This window comes from Mesoplodon mirus (assembly GCF_964341445.2).
Source record: "Mesoplodon mirus genome assembly, chromosome: 9".
Taxonomy (NCBI): Eukaryota; Metazoa; Chordata; class Mammalia; order Artiodactyla; family Ziphiidae; genus Mesoplodon; species Mesoplodon mirus.
The window spans coordinates 100898741-100912975 of NC_138985.1; the positions used below are offsets into that span (position 1 = coordinate 100898741).

The 14235-nt window shown below is 43.5% G+C and overlaps 1 protein-coding gene across 3 annotated transcripts in view; it reads right to left on the reverse strand.

Annotated features, from left to right (window-relative positions):
- The window catches only part of KIAA1549, a gene marked incomplete at its 5' end in the record, with an annotated part of 151119 nt that overhangs the window by 80061 nt on the left and 56823 nt on the right, over positions 1 to 14235 (reverse strand). For 2 of the 3 annotated variants that reach the window (XM_082631833.1, XM_082631832.1), the window contains 6 exons: positions 5 to 64; positions 1211 to 1415; positions 3363 to 3493; positions 5581 to 5758; positions 6835 to 6923; positions 8024 to 10690. In XM_082631833.1, the coding sequence (XP_082487959.1) occupies positions 5 to 64; positions 1211 to 1415; positions 3363 to 3493; positions 5581 to 5758; positions 6835 to 6923; positions 8024 to 10690 (3330 nt within the window). The remainder of the gene's footprint in view (positions 1 to 4; positions 65 to 1210; positions 1416 to 3362; positions 3494 to 5580; positions 5759 to 6834; positions 6924 to 8023; positions 10691 to 14235) is intronic. The other variant, XM_082631834.1, reaches the window with a different exon arrangement.

Genomic DNA, 14235 nt, shown 5'->3' on the forward strand with positions numbered 1-14235 from the left:
ATACCTGTTCTTACCCAAGAGGACTTCAACAACTGCGATAAGTTAAGCTGTGGGTACTGGAAGGCTACAGAAAGGAAAGGGTGAGAAAGGGAGAAAGATACATAAAAAACCTGTTTGCAACAGTCAGAAAGATGAGTGTTCTAGGGAGCACTGGGTAAGTCACAGCACACTGCCTCTCCTATACTAATTAGCTCTGCCTATGGAAGAACAAAGTGCCAGGCTCAGGGGAAGGCAGGGTCAGTGGGAGGGTCCTGAGCACCTTAGTCTCCGGGAGAAAGAGGGAGAAAAAGAAAGAAAGGGCTTACTCAAGTAATACGATGGGACACTACTTCACAGAGAGCTCACCCGTAAGTTCCCCTTGAAATGTCATTGTTCCAGAGCAATGAATTTTTCACACCCTGCACCTCAGAGCCCTGGAATTTCCCAGCAATGATTCAGGCAGGGTAAAGTGACAATCTTCTATCTATCACTGAAAGTTGCTATTTGTAAATAGCCATTTTACCCCTATCTACTTTTGCATTTTACAAGTTATTCCTTTCCATTTAATTAACAGTACACGAAAATACGACAAAAACCATTAAACCTTCTGGCTGCTCCATTCTGAAAAAGAATTTGATATCTTTTTTGCCTGACTTCAACTCTGGAATCTACTGTATTTGGGGTGGAATCTACTGTATTTTAAACATTTTGAAGTAAACGTTTCCTCTCCCTCCACTCCATTTGTACTGTGAATTAAATCTCTTCCACCAGGAAAGAAGGTTTTGTTTGTTTTCATTTCTGTTTCTTTTTTCATTTTAAGTGTACACACAGTGAGCCCCACTCCTTCTGGTGTACAGTTTTATGCGTTTTGACAAATGCATGGACGTGTGGAACCACCACCACAATAAAAATACAAGACATTCTCATCACCGCCCCCCCCCGCCGAAAATTGCTTTCCTCGCATCCTTCACCCCTGGAAACCACAAATCTGTTCTCAGTCTCTCTGGTTTCACCTTTTCCAGAACCGGTATAATCTTTGATAGTGCCCTTGGCTCTCTAAAGAGAATAACAAAGCAAGCCCAGTGGGAGAGGAGGGTTCTGGAAGCCCACCCTGGCATGATCTGAGAAGCTCCAATTTATATTCCAGATTTCTGTTAGCTATTTTATTTGAAAAGAAGAGGTCCACCAACACAAGCACTTGCAGCCACGTCCCCGGGAGAGCAGCACTCACGTTCGGCAATCTGCAGCACTGGGTACCCCAGGTAGAAACTGAACTCCACCACGCTCAAGTTCCTCAGCATTTCACTCACTTCAGACCCGTTCAGAAACCCCTGCGAGCCTCTGACAGCAAAGACGATGTTCACTGGGCCCCGGCGAGGAGGCCTTGAAGACCCCACGGTGATGTTCAAGATCTGAAAGGAAGAGATCAGAACAGGCTTCTCAACTAAATTAAAATGTCTAGCCAAAAGCCTGACTATGATTTTGCTCTCACAATTTCCCTCACCAAGTTTTTTTTAAAGGAGCATTTTTAAAGGAAGAGTAATTGGCTTCACAACCTGGTTCCCTTTTGTAATACTCTTAAACCCTTAGCTTATTGAAAATGTTTTTTACATTAAGTGGGGAACTGAGCACATGTATTTAGTCCCTCCCCTTTTCTTTCCCACCCCAAATCCCACTGAAATAACAACAAGATGAACAAAGGGGAATAAATCCACAACAGCACTGAGAACGGAAGAAAACCAGAGATTCTGTCAAATTACTGAAAGATGGAGAGAGGGTGGGATCATGTTGATACAAACCAGAACGGAGGGAACCGAGACCCCAAACACACACAGGCACAGACCACAGTAGACTGAGAGTGGTCTCCCTCAGGGGCCCCAGGAGGCCTCCAGGGCAGAGATCTGCAGGAGCTGAGACCGCGATCCGGGTCACTAATTAAACACTGAGTGCCAACAGCTGAGTCGGTTGTCTCCCTCCCTTCCCACTTCACCCCCGGGCCAACTCAGAACTGCTAGCAGCTCCACCTTCACCCCAGGAGCCCGAAGAACTGCTGCCTGAAGAAGATGAGCTCCCTGACTGAGAGGACTGGAGACCCACTGTGGCATGGCCTCCTAGGCAGGAAGGTGGGTGGAGTTAACCACAGTGCACACAAGAGACAAAGAAAGAAAGAGAGTGAGAGAAAGAGCAGCTCTGCCATGAAAAACACACTAACTCCATCCCCAGGGTACAGCCTCCTCATCTCACACGGCGGGCAGGGGTGCCCACGCTGCCTGTCCATGACCACACATTGCCTGGTACCCAGGGCTCCAATGAATCCTCCCATCAGGAGACAAGGCTTATGTAGACACAGACTCTACAGCTGAAGTGGAAAGATGAACAAGGTGCCAAAACTAACCACCTGCTTCCTCATTCCTAGAGACAGCCACTAATGGTCTACAGGTGATTACAGAAACCTAACAGCACCAAGGTCAAGGACCAAGATCAACACAGAACAGTGGCAAAGAATGCAGAGAAAACAGAGACAACTTAGTACATGGAAGACAACATATTAAAAATACTAATTAATGTCTCCAGAAACTTTCAAGGAAATATTGTATCATCATTCAAGATAAGCCTGCATCATAACAGGAAAGGCTGCAATGAAAAAAGAGCAAATAAAAATGAAAAAACAATGATGGCTAAAAGAAAATTCAATAGAGGGATTGGATAACATAATGAACACATCTGAAGACTAAATTAATAACTTAGAGGACAAGGTTTAGAAATCTGTAAAAATAGGGAATTTAAAAAAGAAATGGAAAAAAATAAGAAATATGGAGGGTGAATCCAGGATCACCAAAATCTACTTAAAATGAATTTGAGAGAGAACAAAGAATATGGAGGGATAAATATCAAAGAAACGTAAAAATATCAGCAGTTTCCACATAATACATACAAAACCTATCTTTTGATTAGTAGCTATATTCTGTTTTTAGAGTGAAGAACTGCATTTCATGGTATTCCATGAAACTAAATTCCGTAATATGAAACACTAGTGTATTTAGGCATTTCCCTCATTGGATATTTAAGTTGATACTTAAAGTTGATATTTAAGTTCTTTTCTGGAACATTCTTGCATTTCCTACATAGGCTCATCTCTCTTCAGCTCACCATATCTGAACTCCCTGGTTATTGGGCTCCTCTACAATGTTCAAATATACTTAACCTATTCATGCTCTGTGGACTCGATGCCATGGAAAGAGATGATTTCTAATCCATGTAAACTAAATCTCCTCTGCTGGAGGGAATTAGTAAGAGTTAAGTGTGTCTTAAACAACACATTATGAAACTAGCTCCTCTTTAAAAGATAAAGCATCTTGTTCTGCATTCAATGCTATTCTTACCTGCACCGTGAGGTTATACGTCCCCTGGTGGTGTTTTCTCACTTCAGAGAGAGCTATCATCAGGCCTTTCTCAATGCGCTGGGTGAAGTTGCAGAAGCCCGTATCCACACTCTGAGGCACAAACTGCAGTACTGAAAAGAAGGACAGTATCACAGTCCCATGAACAAGGTGTTTCTTTAGTATTAAGTAACGAGGAGAGGGACAAAACAGTGTGTAAGTCAATGAACTCTGATCCATAGTACAGGATTAAGTACTATGATGTGTTATTATTTTTTAATTGAGATATAGTTGATGTACATTATTATATAAGTTTCAGGTATATAAGACAGTGATTCACAATTTTTAAAGGTTATACTCCATCCATAGTTATTATAAAATATTGGCTATATTCCCTGTATGGTACAATATATCCTTGAAGCTTATTTATTTTATACATAGTAGTTTGTACCTCTTAATCCCCTACCCCTATACTTCCCCTCCCCCCTTGCCTCTCCCCACTGGTAACCACTAGTTTGTTCTCTGTATCTATGAGTCTGTTTCTTTTTTGTTATATTCACTAGCTTGTTTTATTTTTTAGATTCCACATATAAGTGATATCATACAGTATTTGTCTTTTTTTTTTTTTTTTGCGGTATGCAGGCCTCCCACTGTTGCGGCCTCTCCCGTTAAGGAGCACAGGCTCCGGACGTGCAGGCTCAGCAGCCATGGCTCACGGGCCCAGCCGCTCTGCGGCATGTGGGCTCCTCCCAGACCGGGGCACGAACCCGCGTCCCCTGCATCGGCAGGCGGACTCTCAACCACTGCGCCACCAGGGAAGCCCCAGTATTTGTCTTTGTCTGACATATTTCACTTAGTATAATATACTCTAAGTCCACCCATGTTGCTACAAATGGCAAAATTTTCATTCTTTTTTTATGGCTGAGTAGTATCCCATTGTGTGTGTGTGTGTGTGTGTGTGTGTGTGTGTACACGTGTGTGTGTACATCTTCTTTATCCATTCATCTGTTGAGGGGCACTTGGGTTGTTCCCATGTCTTGCCAACTATAAATAATGCTGCTATGAACACTGGGGTGCATGTATCTTTTCAAATTAGTGGGGTTTTTTTTGGATACATACCCAAGAGTGGAACTGCTGGGTCATATGGTAGTTCTATTTTTAGTTTCTTGAGAAACCTTTATTCTGTTTTCCATAGTGGCTGCACCAGTTTACATTCCTACCAACAGTGTACGAGGGTCTATGATGTGTTATTTATATTTATCATATCATGGAAATGTAGAAAGCCAACTGTACCAAATGACTACACACAAGGTGAAGGTGACTTGTATCATTTTAAAATGGAAAAATATCTAAGATAATAATTGGAGCATCAAAAGATGCAACACTGAAACATTTCAAATAGAAATAAATTCATTAGAGATGAATTCTTAAGTATTTATGGGTGAAACGACATGATACCTGGTATTGTTTTAAAACACTCTAGCTTCCTCAAAAAAAGTTTGTGTGAGATAGATGAAACAAAATTGGGAAAATGTTGATAATTTTTAAAGTTTGTACGGGCATGGGTGGGCTAAATATGTTATTCTCTCTACTTTTGTATATGTTTAAAAAAGTCCATAATAAAAAGTTAAATGAGGGGACTTCCCTGGCGGTCCAGTGATTAAGACTCCATGCTTCCACTGCAGGGGGCATGGGTTCAATCCCTGGTCGGGGAACTAAGAGGCCGCATGCTGTGCAGCATGGCCAAAAAAAAAGTTAAATGACATTGAGGAATCACTGTTAATTTTAGGGGGTGTGATAATGATATTGTGGACAGATGTATGTGTATGTATGCATGTATATGTATGTATGTGCATATGTTATGTGTATGTGTATATATGTTTAATAGTCTTATCTTTTAGAGGCATAGGCTGAAATATTTATGAATAAGACGACATGATGCCGTATCAAAATAACATGAGAGGAGGGAGTGTCGATGGGGGTGTAGATATAACAGAAGTGGCTAGGAGTTGAAAAATTTTGAAGCCACACAATGAGTACCTGGGGGTGCATTAAACTATTCTGTGTACTTTTGTATATGCTGGAAATTCTCCATAATTATGAAGTTTTTTGAAATTTAAATAACAAATTTTAACATAATCCTCCCCAAATTATTTTGAAACACAAAAAATAAAGTGAAATTCTATTTACAAATCAAAATAACTATGCTCAATTTTCTTACCCGTTTGAACTTGGAACCTGGACTCTGGCATAAGGAAGGAGGGTTTCACAGCCAAGATTAAAGGAGTCTGGTCACGAACAAGTTTACTATTTATAAGTACATTTATGACTGATATCGCTGTGTAAACGAAGGGACCAGATGTTACCAGAAAAGTGAAGTCAGCAAACAGTTCATAAACCTATGAAAATAAAAAATGCAAAAGATGATAATTATTAAATTTGAGGGTACCATAATTCAAACTTAAAGGAAATCATACTGAGTAGAAAAATCATCAAGTTAAAAAAATAAATAGTTTTAAATGAAGGGGTATTGCTTCAGAGATAATTAAAATTTTATTTTAGTTATGCCTCTTACATACCTGTCAACTTTCTCAAAAACAGCACAAAGTTACAAGAGCAAGGACAGTGAAAAAGAAGAAGAGTCAATAATACGAACTGAATAAAGAACTAAGGAGAATTCAAGGTGTTTTACTGTACTTCCCCCCATAAAAAGGAGCACTTACTCTACTAAGTAGAGCTGTCCAAAAGAAACATGTGAGCCACATATGCAATTTTTAAATTTCTAGTGGCCACATTAAGAAAAAATAAAAAGAAACAGGTGAAATTAATTTTAAAAACATTTTACTTAACCCAATATATCTGACATGTCATTTCAATTGTAGGCAATGCAAAAAATTATTGAGCTATTTTACATTCCTTTTTGCACTAAGTCTTTGAAATCTGGTGTGTATTTTGCACTGACAGCACATCTCACTTGGAACAAGCCCCACTGCACATGCTCAACAGCCACACGTGGCTCGTGGCTCTGTTCGGGATGGTGCAGGCCTAGAGCGGGGCTTTCCGAGCGTATCAGGAGAGAGAAGGCACCGGCAGACGTCCAGCAAAAAACATCTAGAAATCTACCTCTATCTCACTCGACGTACAGAAACATACATATGCACTCACTCTAAACTCTAATCCAAGCCCTTCCATGTAAATTAAGGGAAGCGAGATCATTAGGTCATCACCCCAAACTCTGGTCTTAGAGCCCTTTGTTCCAGCTCTGCCAGCACATCCCCGTGATGGACTAAACCTGGCCTCATCTGGGGTCAGAAGGGGCTTCCCTGGAGAAGCAATGTTTGAGCAGAGATCCAAAGGATGAGTAGGTGTCCACCAGAAGAAGGGAGGGGAGAGAGGAAAGCAAATGTCCCACTCCCGTTATGATGTGCATTCGACTCGGACTCCCCCACCGGACTTCCGTGCCGCAGGCACCCACCTTGAGCTCCACCACACGGTTGAAGTGGCTCCTCAACACCTCTTTGATGGACATAATGATGTACTCCTGCACAGCTCTGCGCGCCAGCACTGCAAATCAGTTCAGTGTCATTATGAACAGGCAGAGGATCCACGGCCCTCCCTGGTCTCAGCATGGAGAAGAAAGACGCAGCGCATTCTCCTCCCTCCTCCCTTCCACCTTCCCTGTCCGTCCGTTGCATTCCTGCTCCACCTCTCCTGCCACCTTCTCCTCCTTCTTCCTTTCTGTCCCCCATCCCCATCGACACCAATACACAGAGCCAGGTTACTGATCAACCACATGCTGTACTTAAGTACATATTAACAGGGCACCGACTTTATGCGCAACTTGGCACTTCTCAGGAGGAACGAGTGGGAGAGTCTGATCAAGGGGCCACAGTCACCAGACTTGTTCAGACATGACATCAAAGGTATTCCAGTTTCATGTGACTAAAGCAGCCGGCAGCTGCAAGGGAAGCTGCTGCCTGTCGGCTGGTGACTCGGACTGCAGGCTGGGGAGAAGGTCGAAGTCTGTGACCCAATTCAGAGGATACTGAGCCACTCCATGTCCCTCTGCTCCAAGTGACATTTACAGGACTATATAAGAACAAAGTGCCCCCTCTTTTCCAGGAAAAGTCAGAACAGTAAATTAGTAAGAAATTGCAACGGTGGCCCTTACACATTTGCCCAACTAACTGCTTGAACGAAACGTGAAGGCGTTTTGCTTTAACCGTGTCATCGACACATCCAATGGGTCATGAGCTCCAAAGACAAACATCCTAGCAAACATTTCTAAGGCTCATTTAAATCTCTCCTTTGTTTTCATTGCTACTAATTTGTAATATTTTGTGGGCGCGTCTTATATGCTGGGCACTGGGTTAAATATTTTATATGCATTAATGCATTTAAATCTTTATAATAACCCAAAGAAGTAGGTGCCACCATCATCCCTGCTTAATAGTTGAGGAAACTGAGGCTTAGAGAAGCCTAACTGTCTAACTGTCTGGAGAACTCATGGGAGCTGGCAAAGCAGTGAGGACTACAACCCAGGAGTTGTCTGGGTCCAAAGCCTACACTCTTTGCCACGATGTTATATATCACATAAGCATTTCGTATAAACGCTTTTGGAAGATCACCCTAACCAAGAGAAGTGGTGTGAAGCAGGGCCTTACCAGTTGTGATCAAATAGGCATCAGGAACCGTAATATCACACACATACGGCGACTTGGTGGTGACCAGCGCTGGAGTATGAACCGTCGCTTCGGGAGCGGGGGTGGTCACGGGATGAAGGGATGGCGGGAGGAGAACCGTGCTGCCCTCATGGCGATTCTGACTCACAGTTCTGCTGTTCAGGGTGGTGGGAACAGAATTCTCAGGGACAGCACTGGTATCAGATGTGCTCAGTTCAGTGGAGGTGTTCCTCGGTAAATCTGTGGGTGTGAATGATGGGCCACGCGTACCATCTGGCTCTGTAGGCAGAGGCGAGCGGATCACCTCAGGAAGAAACGATGATGCTGATGGCAGGTACCCAGTGCTGACCAGCACTGTGGTGACAGGGTTGACTTCAGAGAAAGAGGGTAAGACGGACATGGGACTGTTCATAGCACTGATACCATCATCAGAAGGTGTCAGGGTTGAAAAGACAGCAGATTCAGTTAAAACGGGTGTAGTAGGAACAGCAGTCCAAATGGGCTCAGAACTGGAGGGCGCCAGTGTGGTGGCTGCAGATTCACGGGACACGAGTGAAAACTCAAAATAGGAGGTAGCTGCAGTGAAAGCTGAGGTAAAATGAGCTTCGGCATCTGTGGGTGACACTGTGGGTGCTTCAGAAAACTCTGGAGAACTGGAGGGAAAGCTGGAGAGTAGTGACATTTCAGAGTAACTAGGGAGAAAAGTGAAGGTGCTTAAAGGAAGGTCTGAGCTTGGCCAGAGCTGAGAAAATTCAAGGTTTGTGGAATTGGGAACAGAAAGCTGAGGTGACCGAGAATTGATAGAGTTGGTCAACGAAAGTGTCTCAACCAAGGTAGAAAATGCCTGAGAAATGAAGGTGGACAGATCACTTGAGCTCGGAGACAGAGAAGCAAGCACTTCTGAAGATGGAGAGACCCAGCTGCTGAATTCCAGCGGTGGAGTGGAGAAAAAGCTGGATGTAAAATCCCAAATACTTGCACTTTCACGTTGGGAAAAACTGGCAGGTTCTCGGTCAGGAAAAAGCGAAGGCTGTGCCGACAGGTCCAAACTGTAAGACGTAAGAAGACCTGGGCCTCTGACAGCAAGCGATGGGGTGTTTTTGTTTGCTGTGATGGGGAAAGAAGAGTCAAGGAGACCACCTGGGGTGACCGAGGAAAGCACAGCTGTCACACTGGATGGCATTACTTGAGTTTTGGCGACAGAGGAAGAGGCAAAAGCAGCAGCGTCGGGTGACACGGGCACAGAGAGGTGGCCCTGAGGAGGGTACATCTGTGCGGTCATCACACTACTCTTTTCCCCCTCAGCTGAAATACCGACGCTCGTTGCTGAGATTTCCACAGATGGAGAAGAGAGGGGAACCATCGGTCTTGAGGGGAAAAGTGTATGAAATTCTTGCGGGCCTTCGTCAAATTCAGAGAAGTCCACCATGACGCTGCTCGGTGGAGAGATGCTGCTCACTTCTGAGAGGGTCAGGGACAGGGTCTCAGCACCATCCCCCGACCCCACGTCCTTCTCCGTGAGGCTCGCTGACAGCACGTGCCGAGGCGACACCACAGTGCAGGACACGCACCACGTGTACGGTCTGAACGAAGACACTGGGCTCCAGACGTGAGTGTCACCCGCACGACTTGGGACCACTGAATGGCCAGGCAGTTCTGATGCCTCAATGGAGCTGGCGGGAAGACAGGGGTTATATGAAACACCGGCTGATTGAGTAGAGAACAATCCAGACACAAGAGGAGTTGAAAACAAAGCCAAGCGTGCACTGCTGCTGCCAAAGGCAAGGGCCGTCTGGGACACAGCCGCAGAGCGGTGTGTGCCTGGAGAGACGGTTTCATCCAGACTTCGACCCAAAGCAGTAGTCACATCAGAGTATCTGTCTGTACCTGCAGCCAGAGCATCCTCTGGAGGAGGCGAGACCTGCCCTGACGGGGGAGGAGGCTGCTGAGTGACACCATCACGTGGTGGTCGAGGCTCGGAATACCGCGAGCTGAGAAGGAGGGTTTCTGTGCCCTCTGCTCCTGAAGCCATGATCTCCGGCAAAGTCCTACTTGAAACGTGCCCGTACGTGTCAGTAGGATAAAACACCAAGTTCCTACTAGGAGTTGGAATTATGCCCTTGGAGGTGGGAAAAGCTGACCGAAAAGCACTGAAATGATTGGGGGATTCAGCAGACATTGCTGGTTGTTGCACTGTGTTTTGCCAGGCTGATGTCACTTCTTCATCTGGTAAAGAAATGATGGGTAACGATGGAGTCGGCACGGAGTCTAACGTTTCTTTGTGCAGCCCTGGCAGACCGAGTGTGACGAATCGTATGGGAGAAACCACGCGGGAAGTGGTCCAGGAAGTCTCTGGCAAAAAGTTATCCATTTCATCATCATCTATGACCTCGTTGCTTGTCACTGACACATAATTTGCCACAAAGATGCTGTGATCTGCTGTACTTTGGGTCCATTTTCCTTGGTTAAAAAAGTTTGTATCAAAAGTACTGGCAGATGGAGATGATCTCACGTGGAGAGAACTGCTTTGCTGGGACCCTGGAGCGGTTTCTGTTAAGGCCACGTGTGCAGTGCCGTGCACGGTGCTTTCCCTTGGCATGAACTCCAAGGAGGATAAAGAAAGGTTGTGCTGTTCCAGAGGGAGCTCATCTACAAAGAAAACAACAGCTGAGTTTAGCTGCAAGGCAATGAAAGTCATACTGCTAACATTTTGTTTCAGATATAAAAATATCCTCAATCAACAGATATCCACTCACTGTGAACAGCCACGATTCACGGTTAGAAATTAAACAACCAACTGGAAGTCAGAAACTGCCACAGTTACTGTCAGCGTAATACCTGCGAATAGTCGTAAATTTGAGCACCACTTTTACTTAAGCGTGTGTGTGTGTGTGTGTGCGCGCGCGTGTACACACTGACATGTTTCTCTTACTTTCTAGCAACACCACAGAACACTATAAATGGAAGAGGCCTTACGGGCCTGTCTTGCCTGTTCTCTCTCATTTATCACATGAGAAAGAGAGGCTCAGAGAAGGTAACTAAATCAATTACATGATCACCCAGACAGAGGTGGAGCTGGAATCTGTGCATAAGCCTGCCTTGACTCCCAAGCCCATGTCCTTTTTCTTCCATAGAGTTGGCTCTTACGAGAAATGATCGTGACCGCTCTGACACCATCACTCACTACCCAGGGAAGAGGGTTCAGCAGTTTCCTAGTTATAGGACCTTCCACATCCAGACCTCAGACTACCTCCAGGCTCTCCTCTCATCATTCCCTGCTCCACTCTCACGCCTTCCCAACTATGCTCTGGCCGAATGAGCTACCCAGATTCTCTGTGGCTTGGTGTTTGGCACATTCTTCTCTCTCTGCCTGGGATGCCCTTCCCAGGCTCTCCACCTGGATTCCTCCTACCGGCCCTGCAGATGCAGCACAGATACTACCTCCCTCCTCAATACTCCAAAGCTGGGTTAGTGCCTCTCCCTAGGTTCTACCTGTCCCATCCCTGATCGTGCCCCACTGAAATGAACTGTCTGCTCATTATACTCTGAGATTCTTGAGGACAGAAACTGTTGATCTGTTTCCCCAGTGCCTAGCACAGTGAGTGACATATACTAAGAGCTCGATAAACATCTGTTAAGTGAATGAATACATCAATGAATGAATGAATGGTGTCTGAGGACCAAGTTCTGATACGTGCCAAAAGCATCCCATCATCCTCTCAAACTTTCATATTCTTCATCCTTGTGACAGCTGTCACTATCATTTAAGTGGCTTAGGTATCTCCATCTGTAATTCAGATACACTGTATAGAGAGGCAGGAAATGTGATGGCCCAGACCCCTGATGAAGGCCCAGGGCACAGGTCCTAGAGGAACACTGAAACAGAGAGCTTAGAGGGACACCGCACCAGACAGCCTGGTGCTCAAGCGTGACTGCAAAGTTAAAAATTACAAAACACCTAAGAAATAAGGTATTATGAAAAAGAGTCAAGAGAAACCTCCCCCAAAAGTAAAAAAGAAGAAACCCACACAAACAGTATCAGATCTGTAAGGACTTCAGATATTGGAATTATAGGATACATTTTTGAAAGTGTGTTTAATTCATTTAAAATAATAAAGAAGGGACTGAAAACATGAGTAAGGAGCAAGAGGCTATGAAAAATGGTCAGAAAGATTTGAAAAACCAGAAGAATATTTAGAAATGAACAATATAATAATTAAAATTTTTAAACTCAATATACAATATGTAATAAAAAATAAATAGCAATTTAGACACAGCTGAAGAGAGATTTAGTGGACTGGGGGACAGACCTGGAAATTACTCAGAATGTAGCACAGAGAAACAAAAAGAGGAGAAATGTAAAAAAGAGAAGAGATATGAACACAGAATGAGTCCAACACATATTTGATCAAAGTTTTAAAAAACAGTAATGGAGGGAATTGAGCAGAGACAATATTCGAAGAGACAGTGCTAAGAACTGTCCAGAACAGTAGGAGACATGAATCCTTGAATTCAGGAAGACAAAGAATCCCAAACCAGGTGAATTTTTCTTAAAAAACCCATACCTACACACATGATGATACCACAGAACACCAAAGACAAAGAGAAATTGTACAGGCAGTCAGAGAAAGGGAATGGCAATTACACCATGAGATAACTACTTCACAGAACTAGGGGCCAACTGACAATGAAATAACATCTTCAAAGTGCTGAGAGAAGACACTGACACCTAGATTTGAATAAACAGCAATACTCTCCATTTGTTAAAATAAGGACATTTTCAGGGCCTCCCTGGTGGCGCAGTGGTTGAGAGTCCGCCTGCCGATGGAGGGGATGCGGGTTCGTGCCCCGATCTGGGAGGATCCCATATGCCGCGGAGCGGCTGGGCCCGTGAGCCATGGCCGCTGGGCCTGCGCGTCCGGAGCCTGTGCTCCGCAACGGGAGAGGCCACAACAGTGAGAGGCCCGCGTACGGAAAAAAAAAAAAAAAAAAAAAAAATAAGGACATTTTCAGATTTTAAAAAAGTGGTTAACCAACAGAAGAAGTCTTTCTAAACAAGGATACATTTACACTTCAAAAGAAAAGGTAATTATCTCAGAGGGAAGATCCGAGACGAAACAGAGAATAAACAAATGACAAAAATATGGTTAAATCTAAACAAACATTGATGGTATAAATGAACAATTATACTACGTAATTTGTAAGGTTACAAAAGACATAATATAGAGTTAAAATAGCTTGTTACATTGCACAGAAGCTGAAACAGGGGCGTCCAGAGGAATTTGTGACTCATTAGCAGAGATGAAAATCAAGAGTTAAGACAAAATTCTATGAACAGATTTTGTGTGTATACACCAAAATCTGTTAAGTGATATTTAGTCATATATTTATATAGATGAAATATTTCTAGCTGGTTCTATTAGCATCTGAAAGTTAAAAACTTGAAGCAGATAGAAGCTGCTTACTTTATTTTTTATTGGCGTATAGTTGATTTACAATGTTGTGTTAGTTTCAGGTGTACAGCAAAGTGAATCATATGTGTATATATATATATATATATATATATATATATATATATATCCTCTCTTTTTTGGATTCTTTTCCCATATAGGTCTTTACAGAGTATTGAGTAGAGTTCCCTGTGCTATACAGTAGGTCCTTATTACCTATTTTATATATAGTACTGTACATGTGTCAATCCCAATCTCGCAATTTATCCCTCTCCCCCCTGGTAACCAGAAGTTTGTTTTTTACATGTGTAACTCTATTTCTGTTCCGTAGATAAGTTCATTTGTATGCTCTTTTTAGATTCCACATATAAGTGATATCATATGATATTTGTCCTTCTCTGTCTGACTTACTTCACTCAGTATGACAATCTCTAGGTCCATCCATGTTGATGCAAATGGCATTATTTTATTCTCTTTTATGGCTGAGTAATATTCCATTGCATATATGTACCACATCTTCTTTATCCATTCCTCTGTTGACAAGACATTTAGGTTGCTTCCATGTCCTGGCTATTGTAAATAGTGCTGCAGTGAACACTGGGGTGCATGTATCTTTTCAAATTATGGTTTTCTCTGGATATATGCCCAGGAGTGAGACTGCTGGATCATATGGCACCCTATTTTTTTTTAAGGAACCTCCATACTGTTCTCCATAGTGGCTGTACCAATTTACATCCCCACCAA